At 36.4% G+C, this 18,416-nt stretch overlaps 1 protein-coding gene across 6 annotated transcripts in view; it reads right to left on the reverse strand.

The window, feature by feature from the left end:
- The window catches only part of IMMP2L (inner mitochondrial membrane peptidase subunit 2), a 462,983-nt gene that overhangs the window by 100,531 nt on the left and 344,036 nt on the right, over positions 1-18,416 (reverse strand). For all 6 annotated transcript variants that reach the window (XM_065694205.1, XM_065694272.1, XM_065694444.1 and 3 more), the window contains one exon: positions 575-677. In XM_065694205.1, coding sequence (XP_065550277.1) covers positions 575-677 — 103 coding nt within the window. The remainder of the gene's footprint in view (positions 1-574; positions 678-18,416) is intronic.

Consider the following 18,416-nt stretch of genomic DNA (forward strand, 5'->3'; position numbering starts at 1 on the left):
GTCTTTTGATAACAGATGCACAGTTCTACCAGTCTGTTACAAGAAACAATTTTTTCAGGTTAAGTTTTGTCTTTATTCAATATGAAAATGGCCCTATGCAAAGAAAACTTATATATTTATTTTGGGGAAATTTTTGAAATATCTCTAGCATCGTCCACAGACCAATTTAACAGTTAACATTTGCTAAGCACAATTACAATTTCCTAATTTTTTACCCCAGCATTGGCACTAAAGCAAGACCAAGCTCCTGGGAGGGAACTATTCCAAATTACATCAGCTGGCAACACGTCCTCAGGGAGCATCTGTCAGCTACAGGGAACTGGCTCGCCCTCTGGCTACTCCTCCCGTACATCCCTTCAAATTTAAAAACTCTACCACTGCTCCTTCCACATGGGGGAATTAAAAGGAGTCTTTGTTCTTTTTCTAATAGTTAAGAATAAACTCAATCTCTACTGATAAAGTTTAATAATTCTCACAAAAATACTGTCACAGTCAATTCATACTTCTGTGTTGTACAAACGACCCAGGAGACAAGCACTGCTTTTCAGTTGCAAATTGTAGAAAATAGACTTACCGGGCCAAAAGCATTGCTATCAAAGCTGTGTCCATGATGATCACCTTCCACCCAAATATGCCCATGTGGAACTTTTACATACTTCTTTTTGTATCCAATGGTTCTAAAAAGAATTGCAAAAATAATGGCTAATTAGTTAAAAAGAAAAACATACAATGCTTTGTTAGGAAAATTCACACATTTATGGCATGAATTCCATTGAACAGTCACTTAAAAAAACCTTCACTGAAGTCCTTTAGGTTTCAAAATGCTACTCAATCAAAATACATTGTAATTCTGTATTAGCTCGTTGCACTATCAGGGACTGTTTACTATGTTGTTTTGGCAGAAATCACAGCACAATGGGGAACAAGAAACTTTTCAGTGATATATAATTATGGGATTGGAGCTTGGATTCTTGTAATGTTTATGTCCTGGGGACAGGATTTCTTCAGCTGTAACAAGCTAAATAGCATAAACTAGAGGAAACCTCTAAGAGAAGAACAAGTGCTGCAAAAAAAAAAAATTTACATTGGTGATTCAAGTCATCCTCCACAGAAATCCACATGGAAGCAGTGCCTCAGCATGTCCTGATATTACAAAAAATGAATAACTACAGATAAGTCCTAAAGCTGAGGTGTGAAGTATGCAAAATTCCTATAGTTAGTTCCAAAGTACCTGTCATTTTCGCAATGCCAGTCAGCCTTCTACGACACACTTTTGCTTTCCTTTACGTAGGATCTGTTACTCTGCAATCATTCATGAAGAGAAGTGATTTTAACATGCACACCAAATTAATAACATGATGAAGCATTTAGAGACAGGACTACAGATAGCGATAATTCTTATTTTGCTTTGGATAACCAAGTCTGTCCATAGACAGAAACACACTTTTGATCCAGGTTGTTGCCTCCAGATGCTGATTGCTTTTTACTGTCTGTAAGATATACCCCCAAAGCAGAAGGCAGAAGGAGAACATTCTAAAACTAAAGAAAATCATCTTAAGAGAGAAAAACACTTTCACCAGGAGATTCAGCTGAACTGTGCAACAGCACTGATCAGGGATGTTCACAAGTCAGAACAGGAAAACTGGTTTTGGTAAGGTTTGTTTCACTTTGGTGGGGGGTGATGGTGAGGATGTGATAAGCTAATCACTAACCTGTTAAGAACAAAATATATTAGATGAATAAGGAATCCTCAAAAGTGAATCTTATTAATTTTGACTTTATTAGTAAAAAATAATAATTATTTACTTTGCAATTCACAAAATCCAACTAGTGCTTTTTCAATATTTTTTTTCTGTCAGCTAAAAGGATGAGCATGACAGAACTATATTATAATGGAATTTCTATCTGTACTTTCAGTGGAAACTGAAAAAATAATAGCTTATTTGCAGAAGAAAAGGACTCTGATTTACATCTTTCTTTACAACAGTTTCACATTACTCAGTAATCAAGACTGAGTTTTTAAATCCTTCAAAGTGAAAATGCAAAATTGTCCTGAGTTGGTAAATATATGATTTCTTAAACACAAAGAGTATTTCTGTAATAATTTAATTATGCTAAAAGACCAATTTATTACTATGCAAATCCTTTTGCTTCTTTTGTATTTTTTAAGAAATATATCATACAGTCTGTAAAACAAAACTATTTCTGTTTTGAGATTCCATAAAGCTTTCTCCCACTGATAATTTCTTTTATAAACTACTGTATGAGACTATATTTTACCAGAAATATTCCTTAAGATACAGTTTGAGAGAATCTGGCATTCTTTTCTGTCTGATTAGACACTGAAAATTATTAAATTAATATCCTCCATCAGTGTTAAAGGCAAACAATAGCTCAAAAAATATTTTTCTCTTCCATTCATCTTCCTGAATATAGAAGAGTAGATTGTGATAAAGTTTTGAACCTTTACAGACTTCATGCACAAGACTGAATTTCACCTAGAAGGGTGAAAGGATTTGAAAGTTAATTTTGCTGACATGTTTACCTCATAAATATCAGGAAAATAATATGACAAATACCAGTCAGTGACTCCACATCAGACCCGACACATTCTCCTACTCCCAAATAATTTCCTCCTTTATTATGATTATGAAATCACTAACAGGAAGGAAAAGAAAAACTTTTGCAATAAGTACTTGGAAACAAAAATGGAAATAATTTGGTCTGCACCGTTAGGTTTTGCAGAGGTTTTCAGAAACCCTGTAAAAATAAAGAGGTGTGCGCTGTGTTCTTTAAGGCCTAAGGCAAAAAAGAAAAAGATTACAAAGTGTAATAATTATCACTGGTTCTTTTTATTATCTCTACAACATAGGAAAATGCATATTTATTATCTACGCTTGAAAGCAACATAAACCAAAAAAAACCCTGCTACAATTATGCATAAATAAAGTCTCTTACCACAATTAAAGAATTATGTACAAATTCTTATATTGAAAAAAGCAAATGATTGTACACAAGAAGTTTTGACTGACAGGAGCGAGAATTAGAATTGAAGCTATTAGTAAATGTATTAAGCTAATAAGCGAAGAAAAAAAAACCACAACCCAACCCAACCCAAACCAAATGAAACCAGAAGCAGTAATTCTAATTATCAATTTTGGTAGATAGGACTGATACTGCATGGACAAAAACCTCTGTAAGTTCAGCAGATAAATGTAAAACTTACTGCATTTCATATATGGGTTATATAAATCATCAGATTTTTTCCCATATGTAGATCAAATAGAAAAAAATTCAAAATATATCAAAAAAACAATAAGTAACTGCACAACTGTGAACAAGAGATGAAAGAAAATCTATACTCCTAAAAAATTATTTCGAAATGTTTGTGTGGTATTTGCACACAGCAGTTATCTAGGGACTTAGCATCCACTTTAGCAATCCTCCTGCAAAAACTATCCTATGTAATGCAGGTGAAATTTAAAAAGAAAGTTTTACTTGAAGTTTTCCCTGCATGCATTAGTAACAAACTGTGTCAATAAGCTCAAGCTGCAGGAAATTGGATCATCCATTACTTACTACTGGTTTTAATTTTCAATATAATTTCATTGCTGAATTACTCCACAATGGATCAATAAACCATTTATGCAAAAAGAAAAAACAACAAAATAAAATAACAAAAAAACCCCCACCAAAACAGGCTGCAGCCTTCAGAAAGCCATATTTGGCTCCTGACAGTAGATTATTTTTAACTGCTGTTGTTATGACTGTTTTGTTGAGAACACAAAACCAAAACTTGTCGTTTCTGCTCATACGAAGAGAGCACAAATTGTTCCATAAACACAATTAGCCAGTTAGTGAAAATGCCCTTCTCTCACATGGATCTTGCAGATCTCTGACCGAAACTGCAAGGAGGACACTATGTGTGTGTGCTACATTGGCAGCATGGCTTTTGCTCTAAATGTATAAACTATTATTCACTCATTTCGCTAGCTAACCATTTTAGCTTTTATCCTGCAAGAAAACTATTACCCATCTTTCTGTGCAATCCTACCAAGCCAAATTACTAACACAAATTGTATAACATAATTTCTGAGAAGAAAGTGAAGTGTTTAATAAACCTTATTTCTTAAGTGTAGCCTGGCAGGCAACTGTCACACACTTTTTGGATTTAGGTCCATGTTAATAAATAAGAGTTATAAATATAATGGTCAATATTTCCATGAAAACCTAATATAATATGAAGCAAAGAATTACTTTGGAATGCTTCTAGCACTCTTCAATAATGACAACAGGAAAACATAAAATCGTCCAGCCAAATATCAATTAAAAGCACAATTAGCTCATCAGGAATTTTACATCAATTCGTGAGAGAGGCCTTTGCTACAGTATGTACTGTATATTTTGAAAGTAACGTAAAAACCTAATTTTCTTTCTTAGTTGAGTACTCTTAGACTCATTTCTCTGATTCTGCCTATAATCTTGACCCCTGATAGCTCTCAGACATGACATTTTAAATTTAATTTAGAAGATGTCTGAATGAATTCTTAGAACAATTGGTGTAAGTAATAATTAACTTAGTATTTCTTAATTTCATATCTAGTTCATTAGCATGAGTTATAATTACTGAACAATCTTTTAAATTTCAGAAAGCTTCTACTAATAAGGAGTAGTCTTTCTGAAAGCTACTTACTCTGAAGTAAAGATAAATAAAGACTGTTTAACATCTCTGATCCTTCCTGTTTTAAAGGTTCATTTTAGGAACAGCACAGGCAAAGGAATTAAAATACACAAGTTTTGATACACAATACTCAAGCATGTGTTAAAAAACATACTGGTGACTGCAAAAAAAAATCAGTATTTACCTAAGTCTGTGACATGCTTGCAATAACCATCTATGCCATCATTGCCTCAGTCTGTAGTTAAACTCTCACTGGCTTAAGAACAGTCTACAAGAGTTGCATTAATTTTCTTGATCAGAATGTAATAGAGTTACCTTCATGTAATTCCATTCATGTAAGGTAATGGAAATACATGCATCTTTTTCTTCATTTTAACAGAAATTGGTCTGAAATTCTGATCTTTTTCTTACATCTGAAGTACATTTTGGACCTTTGAAAAGGTTTTTTTCTCCACAATTTAATAGTTAACAGGTGTATGTATATTTTGCCCTGGCTGAGAAATAATTTCAATCCTGACAGTCAAAAATGAACTCTATATGGTATTCCAGCCACCTGCCCAAAAGCAAGAAAAACCTGCTTTTTTTAGGATGTGGTACCAGTGCCAAAGCAAGTAAGTTGGCTCAGTTAACTTGGATGAGAAATGTTTGCCTTCAGTTTGATTTAACCTTGAGAAATCACAAGGTCTCAGGATTCTGCATACCTTTGGGTGTCATCAGGGAACAGACACTGCAAATAATGTCCTCTGTTTGCATGGGAGACAAAAACAATACAAACTCTTTTCTAAAATAGGTAGTCTCTATCACACTTAAGAGAAACTTTTTTCCAAACAACATATGTTCTCGTATGTGTATATTTGGTTTAAAAAACAACATGTTTTCAAAAAACCTTGCATAGAAGGTTTTGGTAGCAGGGGATCTACAGGTGAGAAGCTGCTGGAAGCTTCCCTTGCATCCAACAGCGCAGTCAGCTCCAAGATGGACCTACTGCTGGCTAAGGCGAAAAGGTTACTGCACATGAGCGATTGCAGCCCAAGACAGAGTGAGAATCTGTGAGAGAACCAGCCCTGCAGACACCCAGTCAGTGCAGAAGGAGGGCAGGAGGTGCTCCAGGCACTGGAGCAGAGATTCCCCTGCAGCCCATGGTGCAGCCCATGGTGAGGCAGCTGTGCCCCTGCAGCACATGGAGGTCCATGGTGGAGCAGATTCCACCTGCAGAGCATGGAGGACCCCACACTGGAGCAGAAGAATACCCAAAGGAGGCTGTGACCCCGTGGGAAGCCTGCACTGGAGCAGGTTTGCTGCAGGACTGGTGACCCTACGGGGAACTATGCTGGAGCAGTCTGCTACTGAAGGGCTGCACCTATGGAAGACACCCACACTGGAGCAGTTCATGAAGAACTGCAGCCTGTGGGAAGCACTTACGCTGGAGAAGTCCATGGAGGACTGTCTGCTGTGGGAAGGACCCCATGATGGAGCAGAGGAAGAGAGTGAGGAGTCCTCCCCTGAGAAGAATGAGCTGACAACAACCCCATTGCACATCCACCTGTTCTACTGGGTGGGGGGACGTTCGATAAAATTGGGAATGAAGTTGAGCCCAGAAAGAAGGGAGGGGTTGGAGGAAGCTGTTTTTAAGATTTGGTTTTATTTCTCATTATCCTACTCTGATTTTGATTTGCAGTAAATTAAACTGATTTCCCCAAGCAAAGTCTGTTTTGCCCATTATGACAGTGATCTCTCCATGTCCTTATCTCGACTCACCAGCCTTTTATTATTTTTTTCTCACCTATCCAGCTGAGGAAGGGAGTGATAGAGTGGCTTTGGTGGGCACCTAGGATCTAGCCAGGGTCAACCCACAACAACATGGAAGTTTGCCACATATAACCATCCTCAGAAGAGTCACAAAATGAAAAAATAGTAAGATGTTCAATTTCAGTTGACATTCAGATCCATAGACATGAACCTTATTGTAATATAGTATGTAAGTTTTATTAGTACCACACAGGGAATCTTCCATATGACACTAAACCTTCCAGCTCCTCAGAAATCTTTTTCTCTCCTTCAGCACACATACAGCCATTTGTGTACTTTTACCCTTCCCTTACATATACTATATTCCTTTGATAACAAACTGTTATTTAAATCAGCTACTTTTAGAAGACATGGTCATGAATGTGAAGCAACTAAATGTTTTTTTCTGAAGGCCAGCTTAACAGACGATTCATGAGAATATGTCACTAGGTGAGGGAATATTCTTTGGTTGCATGCAATTATTATTGCCTCAGAGCTAAAATGTATTTTCTTTAAAAGCTGCAGATCCATCAGTTATTGAGAGGCCTGGCTTTAAAATATCCATCCAGGCTCAAAACTGGTAAAGTGCTGGATGAGACTCCATGCTTGTGATACTGCTTCTGAAGCATTGCCAAATCTGTTATACTGAGAAGGGAACCCCCAAAAGAAGACACACCGTAATGACAGAGATGACAGAATCTGAAACAAGGGATGCCAATTTGGTGATAATTGGAGCAGCCATTAAGGAGGCAGAGATTCCCTCACCTATGCTTGGTCAAATTTTTGAGAGTCTAAACCATGTAGGTTTCCCCTTTTGCAGTGACAGATTTTTGAAGATTCGGGAAAAAAATAATGACTAATTTACTTGTTTCCTCATCAGAACAGAAATATGACAAAAACACAACCTTTTGTAATGAATAAGCTAAGCAGCTAAACCAAGCAAGATGCTGAACTGCAAATGTGATCTCTTTTTTACCAGCTACAGCATTCCTACCAAAGTGATGCACCAATGCAGGTTCCTATGACTTGGCACTGTTAGTAAGTAGAAATCTGATCTGGAAATTATGGGAGATGTTTGTAGCAGTTTTACTAATTAGATAATTTCTCACAAAGCATGTCATTCTAAACAAAGTAAATATTTAGCCATTTCTTGCTTCACCAGCATCTTCAAAATAGCACTTAATCACTTTTAAAACATACAGTATTCAGTAAAATTATTGGATTTGTGCATATTTATCTAAAATGATAAAATTATTGAAAGCACAAAGGAAAAAAACAGCTCATCCACATGGGATATTAGGTTCATTTCAAGGCTGAAGTTTGCTTGATAACAGCCCTTTTTGTACCAGACAGGGCACTGTAACAGAGTCTAGAAATAATTGTAAGACAGAAAAGATGAGAGATCATTGCCTATAAGAATCATAGAATTTATGGGATCATTTATATGTGTAAAGTTATCCTTGACAGATTAGTTCCCCAGCAAAGAATGGTAATCCTATGCCTGAATACAGACGTATTTGACCAAAACATACCAACGACTCACGGTGCAATACGAAGGATGAACAATTGTCTCTAACTGTCTTAGTATCACATAAATTCCCAGATGCTGTTCAGATTTCTGTTAAGACTAACTTCAACACAATTAATTTTTTCTGTTCTGCTTCTTTCTTTTCCTGAATTTTCAAAATATCCTCACGACACTCTTGGGCTTTTTAATGAGTAAGCAGCTATGGAGCTGCAGTTGTTCTGTGTACATGATACAACACAACCTTTATCTATGCATTTTGGAAATACAGAATCACAGAACCATAGAATCATAGAATGGTTTGGTTTGGAAGGGACCTTAAAGATTGTCTAGTTCCAAACCCCCTGCCATAGGCAGGGATGCCTTTCACTAGACCAGGTTGCTCAAAAACCTGTCCAACTTGGCCTTGAACATTTCCAGGGATGGGGCAGCCACAGCTGTCCTGGGCAACCTGTTCCAGTGTCTTACCAGCCTCACAGCAAAGAATTTCTTCCTAACATCTAATCTGAACCTCCATTATTTCAGTCTAAAGCCATTCCCCCTTGTCCTGTCACTACATGCCATTGTAAAAGGTCTTCATAGCCTTTCTCTGTATTCATTCCAACGGGTCCACATTCTTATGTTGGGAGCCCCATAGCTGAATGCAGTACTTCAGGTGGGGTCTCACAAGAGCTGAGCAGAGGGGCAGGATCAGCTCCCTTGACCTACTGGGCATGCTCCTTTTGATGCAGCCCAGGATATGGTTGGCTTTCTGTGCTGCAAGCACACAGTGCCAGCTCATGTTGAACTTCTCACCAGCCAACGCTCCAAGTCCTTCTCAGAGATGCTCTCAATCAATTCTCCTTCCAGCCTGTATTTGTGATTGGGATTGCTCCGACCCATGTGCAGGACCTTGTACTTGGCCTTGTTGAGCTTCATGAGGCTTTCAAGTGTGTCAAGGTCCCTCTGGATGGCATCCCTTCCCTCCAGCATGTCAACCACACCACACAGCTTGGTGTCATCGGCAAACTTGCTGAGGGTGCACTCAATCCCACTGTCCATGTCTCCAATAGAGATGTTAAATGGCACTGATTCCAATGCTGACCCCTGACAAATGCTACTTGTCACTGGTCTCCTTCACATATCTCATCCTGGAGAATTTTTTCATGATTTCTGTCATTCAGTGGGATTTTTTCCCAAAACTATAGTTTCGTTTAATCATTTACGATAACGATATGAGTTTAAAACATTTCTAGATTGCATTTTATTTTTCTTACATATTCTACTCTGTGCTTTAAAGATATGCAGTGCATCTAGGGTCTAAGGTATGCCCCTTTTGATACTTTTACCAATATGTATATATCTGTATCATATAGGTCCATTATACAGGTGCTGACAAGCATTCTGTAAGCTAAGTTAAAAAAGTCACAGCTGCCAGAAGTTATTTTCTAGGTCTCGTGAAGAGTAGAGCTGTAGCAGCAGTATCAACCAGCAGTGCCAGGGGATCTGGATTTCAAAGAAATAATTTTCCCTTGGATGAAATTTCTTCATATTAATTTGCACTCACTTTTTATGCTTCCCATTTCCAGCCTTATATGGCGTTTCTGTATTTTTTTTCAACTCATCCTACATTCCTTCAGGAACTGTGTAAAAGACCACTGCACATCACCATACATATAACACTTAGCACTGGAATTCCCCTCTCTTTCTGAGAGTTTTGCTTACATAGTTAGGAGGCATGTGGGTACCTAAAGCATTTAACATTGCTTGTCCCTGCAAAGCAGAACTCATTTTGCTCCCACTGGTAAGAACAATCAACTAACAGTAGCTTCCCTCCAACAGATTACTTAATCCCTTATTCTTGTAACGTCTGTGAGTGGTTTTGTTCTTGGGTCTTCTACACTTACTCTCTTCATAATACATGCCACTTTCTTTTCCCTGTGTGTGTTGCACCTGTTCTAACAAAGCATTCTAATTTTATGATCCTTACCATGGCAGCTCTCCTCAACCCCTCAAGAAAAACATAATTTTGGTGAATTTTAATGAAACTATGGATGATTTCTGCTAATCTGTATTTGAAATCACACAGATAAGTTCAGAATCTGATCTTTTCCTTTTTTTTTTTTTTTTTTTTCAAATGGTTTAAAATACTGTTGATATGATACTGTGGAATACTTTCTCAAGGAACATACTCTTTTCAAGGTCCATATACAACTTGCATTACTGCATCTAAATGTATTTAGAGTATTATTATTATTTAAAATTAGTATTAGAAAATTCTATATTTTATATCTATATGTATTTTGCAATTTGTTCTACCTTGGATACTATCTACAGATAGCTGCATATACTATATGCATGTAAATATAAATATTCCTACACACTTTTACACAAATCTGTCACTCCCATTTGAGATACCAAAACAACCTCTTTCTTTTGCTCAGCACATTCTCTTAATCAGAAGAACCATAATTATTTTCAGGATAAATTAAACCAAAACCAAATTACTAATTTTTTCTTGAAAAAAAAAAAAAGCAAGCGCAATATTTCATCTGTTGCACTCATAGAATCCTAGAATAGAATAGAATAGCATCATAGAATAGTTAGGGTTGGAAAGGACCTTAAGATCATCTAGTTCCAACCCCCCTACCATGGGCAGGGACACCTCACACTAAACCATGTCACCCAAGGCTTCGTCCAACCTGGCCTTGAAAGATTCATTCACTTCATTTAAATGGCTAACCAGAGTACTGATTCAGCAAAAAGAAAACACAGTATCTCATTTTTCTCTACTACAGTCTTTTGCTTGTGAATCTGATTCCAACTGCCAATGCTGTGCCCTTTCAAGTTAAAATTAGGAAATTTTTTCAGGTTGCTTCTTTTGATAAAAGTTCCATTAACCAAATGAGTGTATCATTTCATTACATTCTCACATTTTTCTACTAAATTATATTTTATAATTAACATGACAGGGTTTTGCTAATACCATTAACAGCTATTATCAATATCATATCATATATTGGATGGGAATAATTTGTTAGATTCATTATCATTAGCTTCGTAATTTTACCAAGGTAAAACTTACTACTTACTCTAGGTCATCTAAGTAAAATTACCAAACCCTGACATCGTTGTCAAATTGGAAATTTTATACATTTATGAATGGGAGGATAAATAGAGACCAAAAAGGTACTGCTATCAAAAAGGATTAATTCTTGCACCCACATCTTCTTTTTACTAATATGAAATAAACCCGGAAGTCACTGGAAAAAATTTAGCTTTTAGGTTGAAGGAATAGAACACAATTGTTTTTACAGTGCTATAAAAAAGACCAAGATTTAACCTAATACATACTTAATGGTTTGGGCTTAATGACACACTGCATCAACACCTTCCTTTTTCACTCTTTTGGATACAGAAATTTTCCTCTCAGTAATGCCTATGCCAGACTACAATGGTCAAACTTTTTTCCGGATTAAAAATTGTGGAATTTTAAAGTTAACTCAGCAGTTAATCTCCAGCCTGCAGAATCTGCAACTATTAAATAAAGCTCTCTATAAAACTCTCCTGACTGAACTCACTTTTTCTTGTCACCCAACTCCTCCCTCTTAGCAGTTCTTTTCACCAAGAAGGAAAGTAAAATGGAAAAATGTTGGAGTACCAGACCTCTGTCTGAGACAGAAGTAGGACACAAGGCAACAAGTCTGCATTTAGCTGAGAATCAGATGGTCTTGATTTTACTGAGTCCATAAAGCCCAAAACAGGGCATTGTGCTATAAAAAATGAAATTATTATTAAAGCACTGGGCTTCCAAGCAATTTGCGTGCTCGCTGATGTAAAAGGGCCTTTTAAAATATTTTTTTTAGTTACCTACTCTGCAAAAACTCTAGAATAACTTACACAGCACTGAGAAAAAGTAAGATCAATGACATTGTAGAGCTTCTTTAATAAAAACTGAAAAGAAATTCTGCAGTTTCTCATGTCAGAATGGCATGTGAAACTGCTAAGAGAAGTTTTAACACATCACAAAGAACAATACCCCATCTGTTTTCTTGGAACCTTGTAAGAAGATCAGCATTGTGAATAACTGTCTCAGTTAAAATCAGATTCTTCTAGACCTGTGACTGCTAAAAGCGTCTGTCAATATCTCTGCCTAGCTCCAACTGCAAGAAATAACTCCCCTCCCACACACCTCTCACACACAAGCTAATTGTTATATCTTCCTCATTGCTTAGCACTAAATAAAAGTATTAGTATTTTCTAATCTGCTTTAGGCAGCATATACAAAATGTGCAACCTTTACTTAATAAATGCTTTCAAGATTTATTTATTTATAGAAAGGGAGAGCTGTTATTCCCTGTACAATGTAAGCCTGAAACTTTACATGTTTCCTTCTACTAATGTTCATTAGGCAAAAATGAGAAAAGACACCTTTTATTGCTTTTCCATTAAAAGTGCTTTTTCTTTTTTAATGGATACTACTATAAAAAAAATAGAAAAGCTTGCAAGTAAGTCATAAGATTATTAACTCTTTATTTTTAAGTGTGTATTTTTATGATACAAGTTATGTTTAAGAGTTTTAAAATGCAAACATTTTATTTTTTTCTTTCAAATACTTAGGAAAACAACAGGTGTCATACGGCTTCTGTTAGAAGATATGAGCATACATATGTAGATCAGACTGCAGAAGACACCTACTTTTGAAGTGGTGATACTCTTTCAAATTAAAGTTTTGCAAGACTCTTCTTCTGTTGAGGTTTCCCACCCCTTGTATAGATACAAGGTCCACCTGGGGAGCAGTGAGGCATTAGATTTTCTTTCCCTGTTTTCCTCAAACCTGACTACAATGTCACACCACAGGTAATTCTGGTTTAGAATAAAAACGTATGTCCTTCCACAAATTGAAACATTGAAGGACTCAGATATTCAGGAATTATCCAAGTTGAATTCAAAGCGTGTCTATTTAAGACATTTTGTTAAAAAAGTTCAAGCAAGGCAAGGTGGATAGAAGAGAAGTTTCTGGCTGAAATGAAAGTCTGTCAATTTATTTGTGTCTGATACACACTGCTCAAAAAAGACCACAGGAATAATTTCTAGTAGATATAAATCACTGAATAAAACCCTGAATAATACCAGTAACTTTAGGTTTCAAATTTTAAAAGGAGGTATCTGTAAGCACTTTTTTCTCACTAAAGTCACAGGTGCCTAATTCCATGATTTCTTCACTATTCTAATTAAACTCATTAAATAAATTATGTTGGTGCCTTCGTGCCTGACAGTTAGTACAAGCAAATAATGTAGAGATCATAGCACACAACAGCTGGGTTTAATTTCTAGCCAACTGTCTAAACATTTATGCAAGATACAGGTTCTTCCTCCTATTTTTAATCTTATCTGAAGCAGAAAAATCAGAAAAAGCCTCTCTTTTTCTTACTTCAGGATATGATAAGTTAAATACATGTGTGTGCATGAACATCTGAACATATGCATGTTTATTCAGAGGGTTGGCATAGCCACCTTGAGCAATCCATGTGTTGGATAATTTTTCTAGTATTTCCTTCCACTGAAGAAATTTTTTGTCTTGCACTACAATTCTGTAAAGCACTCAGCAAGTAGAGTAATCAGGCAGAGTGACTGGTGATTTCTGTCACTTTCTGCAACTGTAGGATTACTTTAAGGGAAAAAAATAAAAGGAGTATTCAAGTATTTTTAATCTTTAAAGGAGATATTTTCTAGGAGATTTCTACAAAAAAACTTTTCTTCCTGAAATTTGAATTGAATACAATTACAACTTGAAGTAAGCATCACACAAACGCTTATTGGTGTTAGACACATATCTAAATCTAGATAGTAATATTTCTTGGTGTTTAAGATAACATTACATTACGTCCAAAAAAGAATACTCATCATTAAACTTTTATGAAGAGTATAAGAAATGCTTTATTTCTGGGTATGAGCAGCAGTCCATGTAGCCCTACAGTCTGTCTCTCCACAATGGCAAAAGCAGACAGTGCCCAGGAAAGCCTGGCTGCTCTCCATGAGTATCAAGATTTACTCTATCAGAGTTGTTTGATCGTACATCATTGTCTACTTCTTTTAGTATCCATTTATTGATCTGTTACCCATGAATTTGTCTAACCCATTTTTAAGCCTGCTAATACTGTCTGTCTCCACAGTCTCCTGGGGTAACAGATTCCAGAAGTTCACTATCTGCTTGCTGTGTAAAGAAGTACTTTCTTTTGTCTATTATAGATCAATCTTCCACCAGTCTCATCAAGTGCCCAAGCCTCTGTACTGTGGAATTTAGTGAACAATTCAGCTCATGCACTGCTTTCACAATTTTGTAAGCTTTAGGTATATCTCCCCTCAACCTCTACAAATTGAAGATTTCTTGTTTTCAGTTGCCAGTGTCAGACAACTGCTCCATCAACACTGTTTTTGTTGTTTTCATCTTTAACCTCTCTCTTTGTCTGAATTTAAAGTCATATCTGAAGAAGAAAGAATTGACAGTATCCTTTAGGGGGTTTATATTCCTAGCCTGCTAAGGCAGACCTACATTTGTTGAATGTTTTGATAGTTTTTCAGCTTTGGTATTACAATTTAGAGGAACAGTGCAAGCCTAATAATCAAAAATGCCTAAATTAGGAATAGTCTAATACTTTTCAGAGCAGCCTAGTATTTCCCACATGCGCCCATCTTTAAACACTTTTTCTTAAGTGCTCAATTACACACAGTCCAGTATTGGAGAATAATAAAGTGCTTCATGGAGCCTAAAAACATTTAAAAACCTGATATTTGCTCTTACAAGCAGATATCAATAATAGCTTTTTTTTCTTTTTTTCCTTTTTTTTCTCACAACACTGGAATTTCATATTGCTTTGTTACCAGGAAAACCCTGCAAAACAGTAAAAATTTCAAACCAAAGATCCTTAAAGAAATAATCTGAATCACCTACAAAAGAAAAGGGCACTGTCCTCACTAATACTTCCACAGCATTTGGTAACCTCACCACATTGAGTCAACTGGTGTCTCACTAAACTGGTGTATTTATCCCATTCTCATTGTCCCCAGGTACGTTACTCCATTTAATGTTACTAAGCCAAGAAAATATTAATTTAATGTAAATATTAGCTTAAAATTAAAAAATCTTTCAAAATTATTCCTTGACCATTTTAAATACCAACAAAGAACCTAATCCTGCATCTGATCATAGCAGCAACTTCCTTGTTAGTCCCTTGTGTGTTAGTAGGAACACAAGTATGATGAACACTCTACTGAGTCTTGTATTGCTAAGAAATATTTGGCAAGTAGGGGAATTTTTGTATTTCTTTTTTGAGTCACAAAGTTCTATTTATGATTTTGCTTTACATAGTCTTGCAATATGAGAGTAGGGAAAAAACAGATGTATTTTTGTGTAACAACAGAGAATCCCAGCATACTGGTATTTCTGGACAGAAAAGTGCTATCAGCACTATCAGATGTTTCTAAAAATGTGAGAGTACAGTGACAAGAAGCCACAGAAAAGGCTTCTAATTGTAATAGCCTAAGACAGACACAGAACTCCAAATTCTTATTTACAAACCACAGAAAAGAAGGAAAAAAATCAAGTAGTCCAAATCAAGACTGTTTCTAGTTATGATATAAGGCTCTGCCTGCTTTAGCAAAGTGTAAACAATCAGTCATCACCAAAAGCTGAATCTAAAGCAGGTTAAAGAAGAAAAACACTGACATTACTTTTTGTCACACATTTTAAAATTGAAAACTTATAGGTGTAATGAAAAGCAAAAGGATCAACAATAAGACTTCCAGCCTAACAACTTATAGAATAAAACTGTTTTAAAATTATACACTTAAATTTCATACTAGTAATATCAGATTCCATTTGTTGTTGATTCAACCCACTAGAAAATGTTTCTATGTTTTTCATGTCACCACAGAAAGTCTACTAATTCAATTTCCTTTCCTCTGCTTATGAATGAAAGAGATGTCTTTTACCACCCACAGAAAATGTTAGCCATGAATAACACCTATAATTAAAATTTCACCAAATGCAATATATTTTTAAATAGGAAATCACAAATAAAGTCTGCATTTTCTGATTAAAAAAAAAAAAATAAAAATAAAACCCAGCCTGAGTACCCCAGTGATTTCACAGGGGAAAAAAAAAAATGGAGACCCATTCAGTACAAATAGTCTGCACTTCAAAGGGACCTTTTCTTGAATAAAAAAGAATTGTCTGGGGCAAGAAAAAATCTTGGCCCCTTACAGGTTTCTAGGATCATTCAGAGAGGGACTTTGAACCCCTTATTTTGAGCTATCACTATGCCAGTCAACCAGAATCAAGTAGAAAAAAGTGACAATGCAGAAAGGACTCAGATGACCTGATCCAGTTCTTGCATTCACAGAAAATGTCCATCAGCCACAAGCACCTACCAGGTAAAGATGATAGGCAAGAATAAACATATTAGCTCTAAAGGGAAATGGCTAAAACTAGTACTGTTAAATCAGTGAGTTCAGTAAGTTGCAGCTGCCTATTATACTATGGTCTGCATTTCCCTTGGCACTTTCCTTGGAAAGCATTTGAAAAGGCCTTGATGTGAAAAGGGAAAATCACTTGGAAGTCTGTGGTACACATTCATTTTGTTCTGCATAAAGCAAGAATGATAACACTTGTCTACTTTACAAAGTAAAGAGCTCCTAACCAAAATGAGGATCCCCATATGCTTGTCATTTTGTTCTGGAAACAATAGAATTAACTCTAGTACAACTTCTGTGGAGAAGGTTTTACTATCCCTGCAGACAAACAGGTAAAAGGTAGGGAATAACGAGCACTATTAACCACATTTAACAGACTGATCTGAAATGAAGAATGTTTTGTGCAAGGCTGTTCAACAAAACTCAGATTTCTGAAATGCCAGACAAGACCATGTCTTCCTTATTTGACCACTCCTATGTGTTGATTTATAAAGATAGAAAGTTTTTAACTATTTTTTTTTTCTCTTGAGCTTTCCATCAGTAGCTGTTACTATAATACATCAAAAGAAAATAATTTGTATACACTGTTCTAATAACTTAGCTGTACAGTACCCAATTCCATCTGTTCATGTTTGTTCTTCAACACTGGGAAAAATCGGTTTTGTCAGAACCAGGGGCCATGGACCATGAAGAGGAAAACAGAAACACTAATATTAACGTATTTCCACAGGCTACTTTCTTCAAGGCCACAGATGAATTGGATTTGCAGGGCTTTCTCCCACAGGAATGAAGGTACATCACAACAGACAGAAGGTAGAAGAATTATAATGTGGGTTTGCTGCCACGCACACCAAGCCACCCACAAGTACCAGCAGCAAGAGCTTTTATCTTGAATGTTGGCTCTTGCTTGCTTGTTCATTGACCAGACAGGATCAGAATGTATCTGTGTGCAGGATGGAGTACTGACATATACCAGAGGAGCAGTCGAGGGTCTGCATATGTTGCTGGAGGGTAGGGCTGATATGAGGAGATTCCTACCCAGCTGCCTTTTAAAAAGCATATACCTCTACTTCCTAACAGTGCAAAGGGAGTCAAAGGAGCCAGCCTTCCCTGCCTTTCTTTCTGCTGAGCTGCTCCACCACAAATCCCCATGGGTCATAATCTGTCATTTCCTCTGAGCATTAAGACTGTAATTAATTCCTCATGCCTAACTATGCAAGGAAGTGGTACTGTATAATCCCCAGCAAGTCATTCTCCCTGTAGCAGAGAAACTTTACAAGAGAAAGAGAAATAATCTGACAGACATATGACAACTCAAAACCCCCTTTAAACATTTATTTCGAAGCAGAAAATGCACATTAATTTCTTTAGAGGACAGCTTTAGAGCTGTATTGTATTGCACTGGCCTTTGAGAGAGAGCAAAATGGGAAGCATTGCACTGGAAAGTGAAAAAGAGTCACTGCCAAGTAATTGACAGCTCTTCCTCCTATTCAATGAATTAGTTAATATCTATTTTAGGAAAGGGACAATCATACTTTATCTCCTACTGGGAAAATTCCTAAGACATAAAAGCACATTATGTGCTTTTCTCCTGCAGTGCACACCCAGTTCATTCTTTAGCTTCTCACCCAATGAGTTGCAAAAAGTGTTGCACCATGGAAAGTCAGTAGAAAGCAATAATAAGGAATACAGCTTCAATGTCCAAAAGAATCCTCATATCTGGAAAGCTACCTGTTATATCACTGTGGAAATACTGCAGCACTTGCTGTACCAAGGAAAAGCAGTGTTAGCAACATCAAAAGTATCTAACCGTGGAGATACTGAGGAGAAAGAAGGAAGCAGGATTTCTGCCCCACCCTTTTGCACTGCTGGGGCAAAGGGATTTCCCAGTTATAGCAATAACAGCTTAAAGCTGGGAAATCTGGAAATAAAACATTAAATTCACAGTAATTTTTATTTCAACTACAC

The sequence above is a fragment of the Lathamus discolor genome, chromosome 1 (genome assembly GCF_037157495.1).
Source record: "Lathamus discolor isolate bLatDis1 chromosome 1, bLatDis1.hap1, whole genome shotgun sequence".
In the NCBI taxonomy this organism is placed as follows: domain Eukaryota; kingdom Metazoa; phylum Chordata; class Aves; order Psittaciformes; family Psittacidae; genus Lathamus; species Lathamus discolor.